Source organism: Cololabis saira, chromosome 15 (assembly GCF_033807715.1).
Source record: "Cololabis saira isolate AMF1-May2022 chromosome 15, fColSai1.1, whole genome shotgun sequence".
Classification (NCBI taxonomy): Eukaryota; Metazoa; Chordata; class Actinopteri; order Beloniformes; family Belonidae; genus Cololabis; species Cololabis saira.
This window is the reverse complement of record NC_084601.1, coordinates 43,301,390-43,323,586: the sequence shown is the minus strand read 5'-3', so window position 1 is coordinate 43,323,586 and position 22,197 is coordinate 43,301,390. Positions and strand designations below refer to the sequence as shown.

General features: G+C 41.5%; 1 protein-coding gene across 2 annotated transcripts; it reads right to left on the bottom strand.

Moving 5' to 3' along the window:
* Window positions 1-3,214: 3,214 nt before the first annotated feature.
* On the bottom strand, window positions 3,215-19,252 carry LOC133460757 (serine/threonine-protein kinase Sgk1-like). 2 transcript variants are annotated; one of them, XM_061741520.1, is made up of 13 exons: window positions 18,928-19,252; window positions 14,372-14,447; window positions 11,675-11,747; window positions 11,531-11,571; window positions 10,568-10,625; window positions 10,386-10,469; window positions 9,449-9,580; window positions 7,468-7,580; window positions 7,083-7,206; window positions 6,841-6,936; window positions 6,568-6,723; window positions 5,533-5,622; window positions 3,215-5,412 (listed from the first exon to the last, which is right to left on the bottom strand). In XM_061741520.1, the coding sequence occupies exons 1-13, from the start codon at window positions 18,995-18,997 to the stop codon at window positions 5,248-5,250; spliced, it is 1,278 nt and encodes a 425-aa protein (XP_061597504.1). In that variant the 5' UTR covers window positions 18,998-19,252; the 3' UTR covers window positions 3,215-5,247. The 2 variants fall into 2 exon arrangements, with proteins under 2 accessions (XP_061597504.1, XP_061597505.1); XM_061741521.1 differs by lacking the exon at window positions 18,928-19,252 and adding an exon at window positions 18,783-18,827.
* Window positions 19,253-22,197: the final 2,945 nt, after the last annotated feature.

Genomic DNA, 22,197 nt, shown 5'->3' with positions numbered 1-22,197 from the left:
CATCGCTAAGTGCCCTCTCTTTGCATCTCAGTCAATGGGAGAAAAAAGATCATTTATACATCAAAATCGTCTTTGCTTTGGATGTTTACGCAAAGGACACTTTGCAAAGGAGTGTAGAACTAGACATATCTGTGGAGTGTGTGGTCGACGACATCCCACTTGCCTGCACATGGTGGGAGAAAGGCAGAGTGGAGACACAGCAGAAGATGCTCCCACAGAAGAAGAACCAAGTACGGAAGTTCATGAAGCTCTGTCACATAGACTCATCCGTAAGGCGTCTGCCACTTCTAGTATCGTCCCAGTCTTCTTGTCATTCAATGGAGACCCTCAGAAGGAAATTCTCACATACGCTCTTCTTGATACGCAGAGTGATTCATCCTTTGTCTTGGAAAGTCTTATCAAAGAGCTAAATGTTATGACTCGACCACTCCAGTTAAAACTCAGTACAATGATTGCCATAGATACAGTAATACCAAGTCAAAGCGTCTGTGGTTTGCAAGTTCGAAGCTTTAATCGTGGAAACCACTTGCAACTACGACAAGCATACACACGTGACTTTATCCCTGTTGATACTTCCTCTATTCCAACAAAGACCACAGCATTGCAATGGCCACATCTCAAACATCTTGCCAACAAGTTGCCAGCGCTTCAAGAATGTGAGGTAGGGCTGTTGATTGGATACGACTGTCCTTCAGCCTTAGCTCCCCTTGAAGTTGTTAGAGGCAGTGAGAATGAACCATTTGCACAGAAAACTGAGCTGGGTTGGAGTATAATAGGAGCCGCAAATCCTCACCTCGACAGGCAAAAGAAGATCAAAGTCCTAGAAACCACCATTGAGGAATCCCAATGCAGACACCAGGAGCTGGCTCAGAAGAGTCTGCAGCACGAGGAGGAAATGAGAGCCCCGGAGGACTGTGAGATCGAGAGGGAACGTCTCCTGATGCTCCAAGAGGAGCTGACTGAGCAGCCTGCCCTCAAAGAAAGCTTCCTGCAGGATGATCAAGAGGAAGATGAGGAACCTGCCCGTGGTTCTGAGATTGCCAAAATGCTGGAGCTGTCTAGAGCCAGTCAAGATGACTCCAGTAATGGCGAAGGAGAAGAAAGAGAGATCAGCGAGGTAACAGCAACACTTGATGATCTTCAAACCCAGAACACCATGTCGCAGGATGAGCTCACTCTGATCAGTAATGTGAAAGGTGAGCTTGAGGCAGAGCTGGAGAGAGCCAAAGAAGACTTTCAAATGGAAAAGGAGGAGCTGGAGTTCAAAACCCATGAGATGCCAATGGCCATGGCTGGTGCTTCTACTGAAGGTGTAATGGTCATTGATCATGACCGGCAAGATCAAGATGTAGAGCCACTTACCAGTTCAACCCAAGACCAAAACTCCCAGCACAGCGAGGAGCATCAAAACCTGAACCAGGAGTTGAGAAACCAGTGTGAGGAACTGATCAGAGAGCAAAACACTGTCATAGCGGAGTGTCACCACACGGGGGACATGCTTTGCACCGTAGAGACGGAACTGGGTGAGAAAACAAAGGACTTTGTTGTACAATATCAAGCCCTGAAGAAACATGGAGCTAATAAGGTACGACATCTTGAGGATGAGATTGAACAGCTCACTCAAGAGAGGGATGAGCTGCTGGCGAGGATGAGTGAGGTTGTTGAGGAGAAAAGCTCACCATCATGGAGAGAGCAGTTCAAAAATTGGTGCTGCTCCTGGAAAGTGAACAATGACATGGGAAACATGCGTACGCAGACATGTACATTTGGCCCTTACCATAGTAAACCATGTTAATTTGCACGTTTTAAGGATTAAATGGTCCTGAAGACTTAAATCATTCATAAATATGGAAAGGTTTCGGATTGAATGATTGGTGGGAGTGTAAAGGACCGTATTGGGCCAATTTGTTTAGTTGATACATTTTTTCTTTATGATAAAGATGGGATTTGTTATGAGTATAATTTCAGTTGATTATTCTTTGGATGTGTCTTAAAATTGTAACTTCTTTCATATATATTGTATTTTGTATTTATTTGATATGATTTGGATGTAAATTGACCGGAAATCCGCCCGCATGATTGAAAAGGTCCGGTGGGCGGCCCCGCGGCTTTGATGATCAGCTGGCTTCGTGGCAGCCGGGTACACAGAACTTCCCCGGGCCTGTCATACAGGATCGGGTTTTTGTCATCTGTGGCTCTGTCCCGGTCAGTCTATACATTTTTGGTGTTAATGGTGACGAATAGACAATCACCCTTTCAGGGCCTGTTTGTGCGAGAGGAAAGCAGTTTTTGTTTTGCATTCCTTGGAGAGCGCAGCGAGGTACGATGTTTGTTTTGTTTTCTGGTTGTTTCCTTTGACAATTTGATATAGTTGTGTATGTTTTTAACATTGTATTATTAAATTAAGAACTGTTTAATTTATGAGTTTTTTATACGCGCTGTGGAAACTAGTTTTATGAATTGTTTGTATCCTTTTTCTATATAGTTTTCACGGTGTCGTAAGGACTCTGTCGGCATGATTCTGGATGCGACTTCAATAAAACAAACCTTACGCATCAGTCGAGACTCTCTACCTTTCTTCAAATCCAAGGTCTGCTACAATTATAAATATCTCATAACTATCGTTTTTGTCCATCGTTCCTGTAGTTTCTTGTGCCGGCCCCCCCTTTTTTCTCTTTTGTGCATGTTTGCAGGCCGGAGCCTCAGGAGCTGCGTTCTGGCCTTTGGTTTCTTTCTTCTTCAACATGTTTTCCTTCATCAGCTGTTGTATTTATATTTATATTTATATGTATTTATTACCTAAAACTAAGACCCACTATGGTCACATGTTTTAGCTCACAGCTGCATCTAACATGAGAAAATAGGGTGAATAATTTAAAGTAACTTCCTGCAGTAACCGCCTCTGTCCAGCAGATGGAGACATAGAGCTGGAAACCTGCAGGACTGAGGAGAAAAGAACCAGTATTGATCTGTAGTTAACCAGTATTGATCTGTAGTTAACCAGTATTGATCTGTAGTTAACCAGTATTAATTTCACCAGTAAAAAATAAATAAAAAATCCTTTTGGACTGAACCAGAACAGCGTTTTCAGCTCTGACGGGTTTAATATTAACTCTGATCACATGATCATGACGTTGGTTCTGGTCCACGAAGGCGACCCGGACCTCCAGAACCGTGAAAACAAACACAGAAAACACCGTTTACGTAAGTTCAGACTCTTTATTTGACTTTTATGACCCAGATTTTACAGTTTTTCATGTCGGTGACGTTTACACAGAGACGGGAACATTAAAAATACACTTAAAAACATTTCAAAAGCTTCCAAATGTGGAAGAACCTGATCCAGAACGTGTTAGAGATATGAGAGATATGTTCTGGGTTTATAATTTATTGCAATTTATTGCACAACCATCTTCTAGACCCGGAACCAGGAGGTTCGGGGGGGACAGATATGTAGGTACGATAAACGTACGATAAACGTACGATAAACGTACGATAAACACGGATCAGGCACGACACAGAAATACGAAGATAATCTCAAACAAGATCCACATTCGCTCACTGACTACATTTACATGCAGTCAAAATTCGGGTTATTGCTAATATTCCGGTTCCTGAAACATTGGGAATAAAGTGTTTCCATGCGTGAGCAAACAGGGTTATCTCTGTTTACATGGTAATTAATCATTTATCTGGATCAAACCAATCAAATTCTGGTTATTCCAAGGAGTTATTGGTGTTTACATGGCCGTGCAAAACCCGGTTATTGCTAATATTCCGGTTTTAAAAGGTTATTGATGCATGGAAACGCAGTCACTGATGTGGGCGTGTCCTCTGGTTCCGAATCTCCCGATCGATCGATCGATCGGAGATTCCTCGTCGATCAACAGTCAATGGTGCAAGACTTTCAACCAAAAAATAGATGATATATATCCATAAACTCTGTAAATATGTAAATATGTACACGAGGGAATCATAAACATCTGCAGGACCTTTAGAAGTTAAACAGTGAAAGTTCTTTTTTAACGTGAAAACCTTCCGGTTTCACCGTAAAATGTATCTATTTACACACAGTAAAGTGTTAAGTTCATGAGGATAAAACAGGTAAAGAAAGAGGTTGGATTAAAGCCACGCTATGTAGAAACTCCCCTCCTGACCACAAGGGGGCGGAGAGTCGAACCACGCCCACAATTGGGGGCGTGGCTTCCTTTGAGTGACAGCTACAGTTCCTGACGTGGTGCTGGTTGCTGGAGGCGGAGCTTCTACATTTAGTGTTCGATCCACGCTGGATTTCAACGCCATTAAATTACCCATGAGCATCTTTTCTGGTCCAAAAAGGGGCGGGGCTTCTCTTCTCTTTTCTTCTCTTCTCTTTTCTTCGATCTGCTTGTTTTTCCTTGAGTGCAATTCAGCATTTACACAAAAAACAAAATGCATTGTAGCACCCTATAATGTAATAATTTCCTGAAAATGTAATAAAATTTGCACTTAACTCAATCAAAAATGTAATAAAACCCAATAATGTAATAAAATATCCTGACGGATATTGTAATAACATTTTTACCGATAACGTTATACCTTATTACGTTATTGGGAATTTATTACATGGAACCCAAAGTCTGCAATTTAACCCAATAGTTTAGTGTATAAAACATTCTTAGATACTTAAAACACAAAATGTAGAACTGTGGACTGAAAATGAACAAATATATGACATTATTTTTCAAGTATTATTATCAGTTTTGGAAGAAAAAAAAAGAAGACCCACCTGAAAATGTAATAAATTCCCAATAATGTAATAATGGATTACATTATGGGTAAAAATGTTATTACAATATCAGTCGGGATATTTTATTACATTATTGGTTAAGTTATTACATTATTGGATTTTGTTACATTTTCGATTGAGTTAAGTGCAAATTTTATTACATTTTCAGGAAATTATGACATTATAAGGTGCTACATGCATCTTGAACATTAATGATAAAAATAAAAGACAGTTTGAGCGTAACAAAGGCATCCCAGCTAGCCGCCCGCTAGCCGCCGGACGTCCCTCTCCGACGCCAGGCACTTGTCCTTGGGTCGGAACCGGCCGACGGTTCCTGGCGCTGCAGCGCCGCCGTTCTTGGCACACGTGGACGATTGTTCGGGCCGGTTCTGGCGGGAGTGTCGGGCCGGTTCTGTTGTGCTACCAGTTCCCCCAGAGATCCTGGGCCCCCCGGAGATCCTGGGCCCCCGCGGCGCCGCTCACATGAAGGCGTAGCCCTGCGGCGGCCCGTAGGAGAAGCCCGGGAACGCCCCGGCCGCCTCCCGGATGCTGCTGGTCGCCGCCGGGGCGTCGCTGAGCAGCGACGACGACACCGGCAGGTGCGTGAACTCGGGGTCGAAGTGTTGCAGGTCCGTCGGGCCGGACTGTCGGGGGGAGAGAGAGAGACGGGAGAGAGGGATGAGAAACGGACCTCCGTCGCCATGGAAACCATCGGGAACTAAGAGTTCCTGAGTCTCAGGCCTCGTCGCCACGGTAACACCTACCACTGAGGGGACGAAGGGCGGCGGGATCTTCTTGGCCATCAGATCGTCCCAGTTGATCGGGGAGAAGAAGGAGTGATGCTGCAGCTCCAGCTGGGGGGAGAGAGGCTCGTTAGCGTTAGCTCGTTAGCGTTAGCTCGTTAGGGGCTCCTGGAGCACCCATGAAGGGCTGAAACAATTCCTCGGATAATTGTATTCGATTAAAAAAAATGATGGAGGAATTTTCTCTGCCTCGAGGAATTGTTTAATTTTGCAGCTCAAAGCTGGCGTTTACGTTACGGTACCTTGCTAACATAATGTTAGCCCTGTGGAGGGCTAGGTTTCTGTGGCTAACGCATTTAATCTGTAAAAACACAGAGCGATGAGGGTGAAAACTTTGTGCCTCAAGCCCCACAATACGGTTTGACGTACATGCACGAAAATCGGTACACACCTGTATCATGTCGCAACTTAAAGAAAAGTCTCTTGGCGCCATGGCCGAAACCCAACAGGAAGTCGGCCATTTTGAATTAATCCTGTCATTTTGGCACAATTTATGCCATTCCTTCGGCAGTTAATACGGCCCGAACCGTAACGTGCACCCAGGTGTGTTATACATCAAAATGTGCGTCTCCATCCTGCGACAACGCACATTACTTTTCTCAGTCAAAAGTGTTACCGTGGTGACAATAGACGCCAAAAAGCGCGCCCCCCCTTCATCTGATTGGTCCATATTTGATAGTTCCTACTTTCTGCCAGAACTTTTGAATGGTTTGACATAAAGACTCATGGTGGTTCATCGGACTTAGTTTTGAGTCCGTGACTTTTATTGGTGATAACTGCGAGGGCCCGTTCATCGCTGCTTGCAGCTTTAATTATAATTGCTCTTTAACTAAACAAAAATATGTTTTATCCGATTACTCAATTGCTCGATGGAATTTTCAGTAGAATACTCGATTACTAGAATATTCAATAGCTGCAGCCCTACACCCACGGGTGGGGGGGGGCAGAGAGAGGCTTGTTAGCTCGTTAGCACCCATGGGGGGGGTCGGTACTTACGAAGTCCTCCCGGGCCCCCAGCCTCCTGGTCCGGTCCTTCTCCAGTAAACCCTCCAGCAGCTCCCGGCCCGAGTTGGACACGTTGGGCTTCAGGACCGGAGCTTTGTGCAGGATGTTGTGGTACATCTCTGCCGTGTTGCGGCTGTAGAAGGGCGGCTGTGGGGGAACAGAACCGGGTCAGAACTGGTTAGAACTGGGTCAGGACCGGGTCAGGACCGGAGCAGAACCAGGGAAGGACCGGGTCGGACCCGGGTCTGGAGCGGCGGTACTCACCAGGCCGTACAGCATCTCGTACAGAACCGAGCCCAGACACCACCAGTCCACGGTCCGGTCGTACGCTTGTTTCTGCAGAACCTCCGGGGCCAGATACTGCAGGGACGGGAGGACAACGGTCAAATACCGGTCCAACATCGGTCCAATACCGTAAAACATGTTTTTTATGAAAATAACGTGAACAGTTTCCGGGACCGGGTCGTCCCCCAGACCGGGTCTCCGGTACCGGTACCAGATCGTACCTCAGGCGTCCCACAGAAGGTGCTGGTGGTTCCGTTGGGCTCCAGTCCTTCCTTGCAGAGGCCGAAGTCGGTGAGGACGATGTGGCCTTGAGAGTCGAGGAGGATGTTCTCTGGTTTCAGGTCCCTGAAGGGGGAGAAGGAAGTAATATATAAGGTTTATAACTATTTAGTTCCGGCTGCAGGAACTGTTCAAACCAAGAGAACATGAGCTCAGGGGAACAGCAATGTTTAACACAACAACAGTAAGAACAAATACAAAGGGCAGTTTATCCGTTTTAGGAGTAAGACTGTGGAACTCATTAGACAACGAGCCATCAGAGGGCGCTGCACCAGCGGTTATTACCCCCCGGTGGCCAGCAGGGGGAGCTGCAGGGTAAACCGTTACCTGTACACGATGTGCAGCGAGTGCAGGTAGCCCAGTGCGCTAGCGATCTCTGCAGCGTAGAACCGGGCCCTCGGCTCCAGGAACATCCTCTCCCTCTGGAGGTGGTAGAAGAGCTGGGGGGAGACGGGAGGGAGACGTTAGCATCAGGGGAGACTTTAGCATCAGGAGAGACGTTAGCATCAGGAGAGACGTTAGCATCAGGAGAGACGTTAGCAGCAGGAGAGACGTTAGCAGCAGAAGAGACGTTAGCAGCAGGAGAGACGTTAGCAGCAGGAGAGACGTTAGCATCAGGAGAGACGTTAGCATCAGGAGAGACATTAGCATCAGGAGAGACATTAGCATCAGGAGAGACGTTAGCATCAGGAGAGACGTTAGCATCAGGAGAGACATTAGCATCAGGAGAGACATTAGCATCAGGAGAGACGTTAGCATCAGGAGAGACGTTAGCATCAGGAGAGACGTTAGCATCAGGAGAGACATTAGCATCAGGAGAGACGTTAGCATCAGGAGAGACGTTAGCATCAGGAGAGACGTTTTTGTATTTGTGTATTTGTACTAGGGCTGAAACGATTCCTCGAATAATTCGAGTAATTCGATTACAAAAAATGATCGAGGAATTTTCTCTGCCTCGAGGAATCGTTTAATTTCTTTTTTTTTTTTCGTTTAATTTCACCAGCTCAAAGCAGGTATTACGCCCGGACTACATTTAATGCGACACAACGCGCTGCCGCCGCGCACGTAAAAGATAGAAGAAAGAGGGTGCAGATTTGTTTGGTTTTAGTAACATCATGCTCAGGCAATGAGTCTGCAACGGCCCAGACGGGAGACACATGTAGCTCAGTGCTTAACTTTTATTTTTAATCCACGCTATATTCTATATTTGTCCGTTATCCTATATGTTCCCCGCCAAAATTATTGTTCCGCGTTAAATCGACGCACAGCCTACGCCGTAGGATACGTAGGCTCTGCGTTGTTGTAACGCGGAGCCATAAATCAGCCTTCACCCGGTACATACATAGGTTTCTCTAAACATCTGTTCCCGCTACAGTTTTAACTAAAAGAAAATGTGCTCCAATACAGCAGGTCTCATAATTTTATTTTGAACACTGCCAAAACTCTAACTTAAAACGTAACTAGAACTTAAAATGTGCTTGACACAAATGACAGTTAAATTTTAACACGTGGGAAAAACCCCTAACCTTTTAAGTGATGTGTGTTGTCAGGTGTAATGGCATTTTTAGGTTAGAAATAAGAATATTTCTTGGTAAGATCCTTAGTTTTTTGAGTGAATCAGTGAATTTGGTCGACTGGTGTAAGTTCAGGGTTTTTAAATGCACAGCCATGAACCTACTGGATTATTTCATTTAGTCTTAGTAATGTGAATTATCATCTAACATCTTATGTTCTTATGTATATTTATAATTGCTCTTTAACTAAACAAAAATATGTTTTATCTGATTAATCGATGTGATTTTCAGTAGAATACTCGATTACTAAAATATTCGATAGCTGCAACCCTAATTTGTACCTCTCCTCCGTTGACGTAGTCCAGGACGAAGTACAGCTTGTATGTATATATATATATATATATATATATATATATATATATATATATACATATGTGTGTATTTGTACCTCTCCTCCGTTGACATAGTCCAGGACGAAGTACAGCTTGTATGTATATATATATATATATATATATATATATATATATATATATATATATATATACATATGTGTGTATTTGTACCTCTCCTCCGTTGACATAGTCCAGGACGAAGTACAGCTTGTATTTATATATATATATATGTATTTGTGTATTTGTACCTCTCCTCCGTTGACGTAGTCCAGGACGAAGTACAGCTTGTATTTATATATATATATATGTATTTGTGTATTTGTACCTCTCCTCCGTTGACGTAGTCCAGGACGAAGTACAGCTTGTATTTATATATATATATATGTATTTGTGTATTTGTACCTCTCCTCCGTTGACGTAGTCCAGGACGAAGTACAGCTTGTCGGTTGTCTGGAAGGAGAAGTGAAGTCCCACCAGGAACGGGTGCTGGATGTTCTTCATCAGCACGCTGCGCTCCGCCATGATGTGCTTTTGCTGGGGGGGGAAATAGATGGGGGGGTTACCATGGTTACCATGGTAACGTGTATATGTTACCATGGTAACAGCAGCAGTAGCTGCGCTCCGCCATGATGTGCTTTTGCTGGGGGGACATGGTAACAACTCCTGTCACCATGGAAACAACTCCTGTTACCATGGTAACAACTCCTGTTACAGGAGCAGTAGTAACTCCTGTTACCATGGTAACAGGAGCTGTCACAGCACTAGCAGCTCCGCTCTGCTCCGCTCCCAAACAAGAAGACATTTCTCTTGGCTAACCGTCGCTAGCTCATTGGTAAACTTTGCTAACACATCCCCCCACACAATAATGTGATAAATGCTGAATCATCTGGTTAAAATCTGATGGAAACCAAAGTGAAATCACACCCGATTCCTCACATTTGAATTGTAGTGTGGTGGTGCTGCTGCTGCTGCAGCTTAGCTTGCTACCGCTAACGTTAGCCTGCATTTTTGTTGGTTGCTAAGTAACTGCTTAGCAACCAAACACTGCTGCTTTGCCTTGTGGGAAGTTTCTGCTCAGCTAGTGTCCATCAATCCATACTAAAACATTTCTCCAGAATGAGTATGGATACTACATACTATTGAGTATGGATAGTACATACTATTGAGTATGGATAGTACATACTATTGAGTATGGATAGTACATACTATTGAGTATGGATAGTACATACTATTGAGTATGGATAGTACATACTATTGAGTACGTACTAATGTTTCTGTAACTGTTTTTGCTACTGATTAGGGAGGAAGGATGGAGTTTAGGACACAGTTCTGGTCTCACCTCCTTCTTCTTCAGGATCACCTTCTTCTGCAGAACCTTCACCGCGTAGTACCTGGTGGTCTCTTTGTGGCGCGCTAGCAGCACCTGGGGGGAGATACCTGGGTTAGCAGGGGGGCTAGCAGTACCGCTAGCACACCTGGGTTAGCGGGGGGGCTAGCGCGCCGCGAGCCGCTAGCACTCACCTTGCCGAAGCTTCCCTTGCCGATGATCTTCAGGTAGTCGAAGTCGCAGGGTTTGATCCTGGAGGGGTAATAATAATAATAATATCACAATCAGATGCTATGCTATGCATGCTATGCTAATAACACAATAATAATGCACCTTCCAACAACCATATCTACCTCATTCTGCTGAACCTTTACCTTTTAAAAACTGTGTATAGTTTAATAAGAGCTGTCATTGTCTATTACCTATTTACCGTATTGGCCTGAATATAAGACGGTGTTTTCTGCATTTAAATCAGACTGAAAAAGTGGGTCGTCTTACATTCGGGGTCTAGACGTTATACCCATTCACAACACTAGATGGAGCCAGATATCTTTAAAGCGAATGCTGAACTAAACTCCCCAGGCCAAAGCGAACCCCTGTCACGAAAAATGAAAATAAAAAATTGTTTAAGAAAGAAAAGAGAAGAAAATAAGAGAAGAGATAACAGAAAGTGGAGAAATGTAGCGACAATCTGGAGAAAAGTGGGTGGAAGATCGGCAGGTGAGGAGAAGTTATGATGCAAACTTCAAGATAATGATTTCAAATAGTCAAAATAACAGGCTTTTTCTCTCCAATATATTGTTATAATCATTTGTTTCAGATGTATTGTAATTATTTTATGTATAAAAATTGAATTTGGTGTTCCAAAAGTCTTTCTTCAAACTTGAGTCTTGAAAAAGAGGGTCGTCTTATATTCAGGACAATACGGTATCTATTTACTGAGTGAGCGAAAATAACCAAGTGAAATTCCATGTCTTGTCTGATCGACCTGGACAAATAAACCTGATTCTGATTCTGATTGCTTATTTCCTTCTCTCCTTCTTTCTGTCCTTCTTCCTTCCTTATTTCCTTCTTCCCCTCCCATTTCCACCTCCAGTTCTTTTAAACTAACTTCTCTCCACTAAACGGAACAGAGGGTAAAGTGAATCTGAACTTACTGAGTTTCCTCGGCCAGCGATGTCCTGGAGTTCAGGAACATCTGCAACAGAGAGGAGAGAGGAGAGAGGAGAGGAGTGAGACCCGGGTCCTGGGGGGTCTGGACCTGGTTCTGGATCTGGTTCTGGGGGGTCTGCTGGTCTTACCGGGCCCTCCAGGACCGGGTCCTCCTCCTCGTTCTGGTTCTCATCGATCTTCAGGAAGTTGTTCACCTCGGTGCTGCAGAGACAGAGAGAGAGACGTGAGCGTCTGGTGTACGGCCCGGTCCGGACCAGGTGACCCGGGTCTAGATCTGGATCTGGATCCAGATCTAGACCCAGATGATTTTAATACATTTCAATCGAAGGTACAAAATTAAAGAAATGAACATTTATTAAAAAATGAATGGAATCACTTTCATCATTCAAAACATATTATCAACGGAATACTCAAAGCTTGATTGTATAATTGTATTAAACCCCTCAAAACCGTGGATGGTCCATGGATGCGTGGTTTTTTACAGAAGGCTCGAACATGAAACTAAATGAAACACGAGCCACTGCAGCAACAGTGTTTGAGTGCGCATGCGCCATCTAGTGGTGAAACGAGGGAACTGCAGGGAAAAGTGGAATTAAAAAAACCCAACGGGCCGTAGTTTATCCATGTCTGTCTAACCTGTCTGTCTTTCTTTACTTCCTTCCCTCCTTTCTTTCTTTCTTTCTTTCTTTTTTCTTTCTTTCTTTCTTTCTTTCCTTCCTCCTTCCCTCCTTTCTTCTTTCCTTATTTATTTATTTCTTCCCTTCTTCCTTCTTCTCTCTTTCTCTCCTTCTTCCCTCCTTCTCAGACCCGGACTCTGAGCGTTGCTTTGACCTCATAACCGTCTGAGACTCAGACCTGCAGGTCAAGTTCAGGTGGAGGTTTAACCTGTCTGAGGGGGGGGGGGTTAACCTGTCTGGGACACGGAAGTGAAGGAGGAGGAGGAGGATGAGGAGGTGAAGGAGGTGAAGGCTCCTCAGATCTCTCCCGTCTCCGACGGTCCGTCATGTACAATAATCCCGCTCTCTTATTTAAGACCCAGTTCCGGGACTTAAATCAGGGATGTTTTGGGCCGGATGAGACCCGGATGTTAAGAGCTCCACTTTCACAAAGAGTTACAGCCAGTAAAGCCTGATAAGTAAAGCACGACCCCCGATCAATTATTACAGAAACACTGGCAGGTAAAAACTCCCCTGGTGGGAGAAAAACCTGAAGCCAAACAAGTGACATCAGGAATACGGACTCTGTTTCAGTTTTTATTTGATCTCTAGACGGGCGTTTATGTTCTGCTGCAAACCCTGCTGTTTTCTCTTGTTTAAACTGTTTTTGTTTTAATATATTTTGATTGTTCTACGGCAACCTTGATTGCCATGAAAGGCTCCTAACAAATAAAATGTATTATTATTATTATTATCATGTAATAATTGCCTTAAACGTTTTATCCTCCAAATGAGGACAAAAAGGATTTGTGCTCGTTAGAGCGGCTATTCCTGCCGGATTAACCTCAACGTCCTGCAGGATTAACGTCCTGCCAGAGCGGATTAGCGCTCATGAATGGGCCGTCACAAATAACCCGCGCGTCCACGAGCAGGCGCTCACGCACGCGCACGCGCGCATGCACGCGCGCCGCCGCGGTAGCAGTGGCGTCAGTTCAGTCAAAGCTAAGGAACGGCTAAGGTTTCGAGTGTCAGAACTGAACTACATTCCCAGCAAACACTCATCACAGGAGTCTATGTAGTTTATCTGAGTGGTAGAGAAAACTGGAACTTTTTCAAATGCAGCCTCACTCACATCCTGCTACTATGAACACTAAACTTTAACAACGTGGTGATCAATTCAGTCAACGCGCCTTTACACATCCGTTTTCTGCACCACGGACAGCAAGAGGCAGTTAGAGAGCAGAAATAAAGTATCTGACAAACGTAATTTAACTGATTCTGTTCACTTCATTCACTAGTCAGTGCAACAATATCACGAGGACATGGAGCGGCTAACGGACTCGTTAACAGACTCGTTAACAGCCTGACTCCCTCCGTTGCCGGGCCAACATTGGACCATCACTTGCTTTCTTTTTTTGAAAAAGAAATTGCAGGATTCCCTGCTTCCTTTTCATTTTTGTAAGTTAGTAAAAAGATAAAGATGAGATTGACCTCAGGAACATCTGAGTCAGGGGTCGGCAACGCAAAATGTTTTAGATCCATATTGGACCGAAAACATAAAAAACAAATATGTCTGGAGCCGCAAAACATGAAAAGTCTTTTATCAGAATTAGAATGAAGGAAAATGGCAAAAGGTTGAGAAAAAAGTTGAAATGTCGAGAAAAAAAAAGTCGAAATGACGAGAAAAAAGTCAAAATGTCGAGATTAAAAAGGAAAGGAAAAAGGAAGAAAAAAGAGGAAAAAAGGAAAAAAGAGAAAAAAAGAAGAAGAAAAAAACAAAAAAGAAGGAAAAAAAAGAGAAAAAGGGAAAGAAAGAGAAAAAAAGAAGAAAAAAAGGAAAAAAAAGGTGAAACTTTTTCTAAAAAGCTCCAGGAGCCACTAGGGCGGCGCTAAAGAGCCGTGGGTTGTTGATCTCTGCCCTGGTGAAATCATCATGTTGTTCTGACTCGCATTTGTATTTATTTTATATGTATTAAATAATAGAATAATCAATACAAACAGACAGAGTAATACATGTATTTATTACTCACTGCTGCAGAAATAACACTGGTTCTGTTAGTAAATGTATTTATTAAATAACCGGTTATATTAGTAAATGTATTTATTTATTTCTCTACTCACTGCTGCAGAAATAACACCGGTTAGTTATAAATGTAAATCTCTACTCACTGCTGGCAGATGTGCGGGGACGACACCAGTTTCTGGATGAAGTCGTTCAGGCCCATTTTCCTCTCCTTGATGAAAGCTGGGGGGAGAAGAACCGGGTTAGAACTGGGTCAGAACTGGGTCTAGAACCGGGTCAGAACAACCAGGTCAGAACCGGGTTATAACTGGGTTAAAACCGGGTTAAAACCGGGATAAAACCGGGATAAAACCGGGTTAAAACTGGGATAAAACCGGGATAAAACCGGGATAAAACCGGGCCTGAGCCATGATAGAATGGAACTCTTCCAGAACAGATTACTAAAGAAGAAACTAAAGCAGAACTGATTCTCCCTCCGGCCGTAGAAACAGGTTTAACTCTGGTCCTGGAGAGGAAACATCATGTGTTTGTGATTTAAATGTTGTTGAGGTACCAGTATGTTAGTGATGGTTCTGGACCGGTACCAGTATGTTAGTGATGGTTCTGGACCGGTACCAGTACGTTAGTGATGGTTCTGGACCGGTACCAGTATGTTAGTGATGGTTCTGGACCGGTACCAGTACGTTAGTGATGGTTCTGGACCGGTACCAGTACGTTAGTGATGGTTCTGGACCGGTACCAGTACGTTAGTGATGGTTCTGGACCGGTACCAGTATGTTAGTGATGGTTCTGGACCGGTACCAGTACGTTAGTGATGGTTCTGGACCGGTACCAGTACGTTAGTGATGGTTCTGGACCGGTACCAGTACGTTAGTGATGGTTCTGGACCGGTACCAGTACGTTAGTGATGGTTCTGGACCGGTACCAGTATGTTAGTGATGGTTCTGGACCGGTACCAGTACGTTAGTGATGGTTCTGGACCGGTACCAGTACGTTAGTGATGGTTCTGGACCGGTACCAGTACGTTAGTGATGGTTCTGGACCGGTACCAGTACGTTAGTGATGGTTCTGGACCGGTACCAGTATGTTAGTGGTGGTTCTGGACCGGTACCAGTATGTTAGTGATGGTTCTGGACCGGTACCAGTACGTTAGTGATGGTTCTGGACCGGTACCAGTACGTTAGTGATGGTTCTGGACCGGTACCAGTACGTTAGTGATGGTTCTGGACCGGTACCAGTACGTTAGTTTTCGACTTTTTTCTCAAGATTTCGACTTTTTTCTCAAAATTTCGACTTTTTTCTCAAAATTTTGACTTTTTTCTCAAAATTCTGACTTTTTCTTCAAAATTTCGACTTTTTTCTTGATTTTTTCTCAAAATTCCAACTTTTTTCTTAAAATTTTGACTTTTTTTTTCAAAATTTCGACTTTTTTCTCAAAATTTCGACTTTTTTCTCAAAATTCCAACTTTTTTCTTGATTTTTTCTCAAAATTCCGACTTTTTTCTCAAAATTTCGTTTTATTGTCCATTATATGATGAAGCGGAAGTTTTTATTTCAGAAAAAGGAGGATTGTAAACGTGAGTTGTTTTGGACGGAGGATGAAGTTGGAATGATTTTCTCTATCGTTACCTTTATAAAGAGCCTGGAAACAGAGAAAGAACTAATGATATGGAAACAGAGAAATGATCTGTAGTTTGATCTGTAAAGTATAAATGGAATTTATCATTTTGTGTTTGTGTTTGTAGCAGCTGATGTTTGTTTGCTGGCGTAGTTTCTGTGTATCTGTGTCTTGTAAGCCTTTATAGGTGTATGACACATTAATAAATAACTATTCATTCATTCATTCATTCATTCATTCATTCATTCATTCATTCATTCATTCATTCATTCATTCATTCATTCATTCATTCATTCATTCATTCATTCAGCAAGATTTAAAAGAAACTGAAACAACGTCAAATATCCCGACGTCTGTAAACAATTCTGCACATGTAGACACACACACACACACACACACACACACACACACACACACACACACACACACACACACACACACACACACACACACACACACACACACACACACACACACACACACACACATGTTTATTTCATATTTTATTATCATTACTTGTTATTTAGTTTATTTTGCATTATTAATGTTAATGTTGTTTTATTGTTCAGCAGGAATATCGGTCTGGATCATGTAGTTTCTGTTGTAAATGTATATTTATGTTCGTTATGTGGAACCAGGAAGAATCAGCTACTGGGGATCCTAATAAACTCCTAATAAACTCCTAATAAACTCCTAATAAACTCCTAATAAACTCCTAATAAACTCCTAATAAACTCCTAATAAACTCATAATAAACTCATAATAAACTCATAATAAACTCATAATAAACTCATAATAAACTCATAATAAACTCATAATAAACTCATAATAAACTCCTAATAAACTCCTAATAAACTCATAATAAACTCATAATAAACTCATAATAAACTCATAATAAACTCATAATAAACTCATAATAAACTCATAATAAACTCATAATAAACTCCTAATAAACTCATAATAAACTCATAATAAACTCCTAATAAACTCCTAATAAACTCCTAATAAACTCCTAATAAACTCCTAATAAACTCATAATAAACTCATAATAAACTCCTAATAAACTCCTAATAAACTCCTAATAAACTCATAATAAACTCCTAATAAACTCATAATAAACTCATAATAAACTCATAATAAACTCATAATAAACTCATAATAAACTCCTAATAAACTCATAATAAACTCCTAATAAACTCCTAATAAACTCATAATAAACTCATAATAAACTCATAATAAACTCCTAATAAACTCCTAATAAACTCCTAATAAACTCCTAATAAACTCCTAATAAACTCATAATAAACTCATAATAAACTCATAATAAACTCATAATAAACTCATAATAAACTCATAATAAACTCATAATAAACTCATAATAAACTCATAATAAACTCATAATAAACTCCTAATAAACTCATAATAAACTCCTAATAAACTCCTAATAAACTCCTAATAAACTCCTAATAAACTCCTAATAAACTCATAATAAACTCATAATAAACTCCTAATAAACTCCTAATAAACTCCTAATAAACTCCTAATAAACTCCTAATAAACTCATAATAAACTCATAATAAACTCATAATAAACTCATAATAAACTCATAATAAACTCCTAATAAACTCATAATAAACTCCTAATAAACTCATAATAAACTCATAATAAACTCATAATAAACTCATAATAAACTCATAATAAACTCATAATAAACTCATAATAAACTCCTAATAAACTCATAATAAACTCATAATAAACTCATAATAAACTCATAATAAACTCATAATAAACTCATAATAAATTCATAATAAACTCATAATAAACTCATAATAAACTCATAATAAACTCATAATAAACTCATAATAAACTCATAATAAACTCCTAATAAACTCCTAATAAACTCCTAATAAACTCATAATAAACTCATAATAAACTCATAATAAACTCATAATAAACTCATAATAAACTCATAATAAACTCATAATAAACTCAGAAAACCAGTACCGGTTCTTCCCTTTCTTCCTTATTTCTTTCTTTCCTTATTTCTATATATCCTTATTTCCTTCCTCCCTTCTTTATGTCCTTTTCCCTTCCCTCTTTCTTTCCTTTATTTCCTTCTGCACTTATTTTTTTCTTCCCTTCTTTATGTCCTTCTTCCCTTCTTTCCTTTTTTCCCCTTTTCCTTCTTTCCTTATTTCTTTATGTCCTTATTTCCTTTTGTCCTTATTTCTTTATTTCCTTATTTCTTTATGTCCTTATTTCCCTTTTCTTTATTTCCTTATTTCCCTTTTCTTTATTTCTTTATTTCCTTATTTCTTTATGTCCTTATTTCCCTTTTCTTTATTTCCTTATTTCCCTTTTCTTTATTTCTTTATTTCCTTATTTCTTTATGTCCTTATTTCCCTTTTCTTTATTTCCTTATTTCCCTTTTCTTTATTTCTTTATTTCCTTATTTCTTTATGTCCTTATTTCCCTTTTCTTTATTTCCTTATTTCCCTTTTCCTTATTTCTTTATGTCCTTATTTTCTTCTTTCCTTATTTCTTTATGTCCTTATTTCCTTCTTTCCTTATTTATTTATGTCCTTATTTTCTTTTTCCTTATTATTTTCTTCCCTTCTTCATGTCCTTCTTCCCTTCTTCCCTTCTTCTCTTCTCTTCTTCCCTCCTTTCCTTCCTCCGGTAGCGGCGGTTATGTAACACCCTCCATTCACACGCGACGCATCCATTCATTCATTCATTCATTCATTCATTCATTCATTCATTCATTCATTCATTCATCACAACATTCATCACTCATTCATCAATAACCTCCTGGATTAATGGACCAGGACTAATGCCAGTCCGGTTCTGAGTCTGGTTCTGATCTGGGACCAGGACCCGGACCAGGACCCGGAGCCGGGTCCAGGTCCGGGTCCTGGTCCGGGTCTGGTTTTTCTCACCGGTCAGAACCGTCACGATCCCTCTCATCCTGCAGTAAGTCAGGTCACATCATTCATCCATTCATCACTCATTCATCAATAACTGGATTAATGGACCAGGACCAGGACCCGTGTCCGGGTCTGGGTCCAGGTTATCCTCACTCACCGGTCAGAACCGTCACGATCCCTCTCATCCTGCAGTAAGTCAGGTCACATCCCGCCTCCGTCACGGCCATGGCTGAAGCGGAACCAGGTAAAGAGGAAAAGGTTTCTAAGAGACGGAACGGGTCCGAGGACGGGGTAGATATCCAGGCAAATGTCAAGATAAATGTCCAGGTAATTCTCCAGGTAAATGTCCAGGTAATTTTCCAGGTAATTTTCCAGGTAATTCTCCGGTTCTTCTGCCGCTTGCGTTTACCGCTCTGCCGCTCTGCCGCTCTGCCGCTCTGCCGCTCTGCCGCACGCGTCTGCCGCTCCTCTACCGCTCTCACCGCTCTCTCTGCCGCGTCGCTCCGCAGCCGCTCCGCTTTTATACCGACCACGTGACCCCGCCCCCGCAGGGCCACGCCCCCTCCCCCTCATCCCCGTAACCACGGCAACCAGCTGGGGGCGTGACGTCACGGGATTCCGCTGCAGCAGCAGAGATGGAGAGATGGAGAGATGGAGATGGAGAAATGACGCGGAGGGTCTGCCGCAGCAGCGGAGGAGGGTCTCTCTTTCTGTCTTTATTCCCTTCTTTCTTTCCTTATTTCCTTATTTCATCCTTCTTCCTTTGTTTCCTTCTTCCGTTCTTTCTTTCCTTATTTACTTCCCCCTTTCTTTCTTTATTTCTTTCCTACCTTCCTTCTTTCCTTCCTTCCTTCCTTCCTTCCTTCCTTCCTTCCTTCCTTCCTTCCTTCCTTCCTTCCTTCCTTCCTTCCTTCCTTCCTTCCTTCCTTCTTTCCTTCCTTCCTTCCTTCCTTCCTTCCTTCTTTCCGTTCTTTCTTTCTTTCTTTCTTTCTTTCTTTCTTTCTTTCTTTCTTTCTTTCTTTCTTTCTTTCTTTCTTTCTTTCTTTCTTTCCTTATTGCAGGCGGTAGTAGAGGTTGTAGAGCGGGTCGTCCAATGATGGGAAGGTTGGCGGTTTGAATCCCGCTCCGTCCCATTTGCTGTCGTAGTGTCCTTGAGCAAGAAGACACCTTACCCACCTGCCCCGTGTGAATGTGTATGAATGTGTTTGAATGTTTGGTGGTGAATGTGTATGAATGTTTGGTGGTGAATGTGTATGAATGTTTGGTGGTGAATGTGTATGAATGTGTATGAATGTTGGTGGTGAATGTGTTTGAATGTGTATGAATGTTGGTGGTGAATGTGTATGAATGTTGGTGGTGAATGTGTATGAATGTTTGGTGGTGAATGTGTTTGAATGTGTATGAATGTTGGTGGTGAATGTGTTTGAATGTGTATGAATGTTGGTGGTGAATGTGTATGAATGTTTGGTGGTGAATGTGTTTGAATGTGTATGAATGTTGGTGGTGAATGTGTATGAATGTTTGGTGGTGAATGTGTATGAATGTTTGGTGGTGAATGTGCATGAATGTTTGGTGGTGAATGTGTTTGAATGTTTGGTGGTGAATGTGTTTGAATGTTTGGTGGTGAATGTGTTTGAATGTTTGGTGGTGAATGTGTATGAATGTTTGGTGGTGAATGTGTATGAATGTGTATGAATGTTTGGTGGTGAATTTGTATGAATGTGTATGAATGTGTATGAATGTTGGTGGTGAATGTGTATGAATGTTTGGTGGTGAATGTGTATGAATGTTTGGTGGTGAATGTGTTTGAATGTTTGGTGGTGAATTTGTATGAATGTGTATGAATGTTTGGTGGTGAATGTGTATGAATGTTTGGTGTGAATGTGTATGAATGTGTATGAATGTTTGTGGTGAATGTGTTTGAATGTTGATGGTGAATGTGTTTGAATGTTTGGTGGTGAATGTGTTTGAATGTTTGGTGGTGAATGTGTATGAATGTTTGGTGGTGAATGTGTATGAATGTGTATGAATGTGTATGAATGTTTGGTGGTGAATGTGTTTGAATGTTTGGTGGTGAATGTGTATGAATGTGTATGAATGTTTGGTGGTGAATGTGTATGAATGTTTGGTGGTGAATGTGTATGAATGTGTATGAATGTTTGTGGTGAATGTGTTTGAATGTTGATGGTGAATGTGTATGAATGTTGGTGGTGAATGTGTATGAATGTTTGGTGGTGAATGTGTTTGAATGTTTGGTGGTGAATGTGTTTGAATGTTTGGTGGTGAATGTGTATGAATGTTTGGTGGTGAATGTGTTTGAATGTTTGGTGGTGAATGTGTATGAATGTTTGGTGGTGAATGTGTTTGAATGTTTGGTGGTGAATGTGTATGAATGTGTATGAATGTTTCGTGGTGAATGTGTATGAATGTTTGGTGGTGAATGTGTATGAATGTTTGGTGGTGAATGTGTATGAATGTTTGGTGGTGAATGTGTTTGAATGTTTGGTGGTGAATGTGTATGAATGTTTGGTGGTGAATGTGTATGAATGTTTGGTGGTGAATGTGTATGAATGTGTATGAATGTTGGTGGTGAATGTGTATGAATGTTTGGTGGTGAATGTGTATGAATGTTTGGTGGTGAATGTGTATGAATGTTTGGTGGTGAATGTGTATGAATGTTTGGTGGTGAATGTGTATGAATGTTTGTGGTGAATGTGTATGAATGTTTGGTGGTGAATGTGTATGAATGTTTGGTGGTGAATGTGTATGAATGTTTGGTGGTGAATGTGTATGAATGTTTGGTGGTGAATGTGTATGAATGTTTGGTGGTGAATGTGTATGAATGTTTGTGGTGAATGTGTATGAATGTTTGGTGGTGAATGTGTATGAATATTTGGTGGTGAATGTGTTTGAATGTTTGGTGGTGAATGTGTTTGAATGTTTGGTGGTGAATGTGTATGAATGTTGGTGGTGAATGTGTATGAATGTTTGGTGGTGAATGTGTATGAATGTTTGTGGTGAATGTGTATGAATGTGTATGAATGTTTGGTGGTGAATGTGTTTGAATGTTTGGTGGTGAATGTGTATGAATGTTTGGTGGTGAATGTGTATGAATGTTTGGTGGTGAATGTGTATGAATGTTTGTGGTGAATGTGTATGAATGTGTATGAATGTTTGGTGGTGAATGTGTTTGAATGTTTGTGGTGAATGTGTATGAATGTTTGGTGGTGAATGTGTTTGAATGTTGGTGGTGAATGTGTTTGAATGTTTGGTGGTGAATGTGTATGAATGTTTGGTGGTGAATGTGTATGAATGTTTGGTGGTGAATGTGTATGAATGTTTGGTGGTGAATGTGTTTGAATGTTTGGTGGTGAATGTGTATGAATGTTTGGTGGTGAATGTGTATGAATGTTTGGTGGTGAATGTG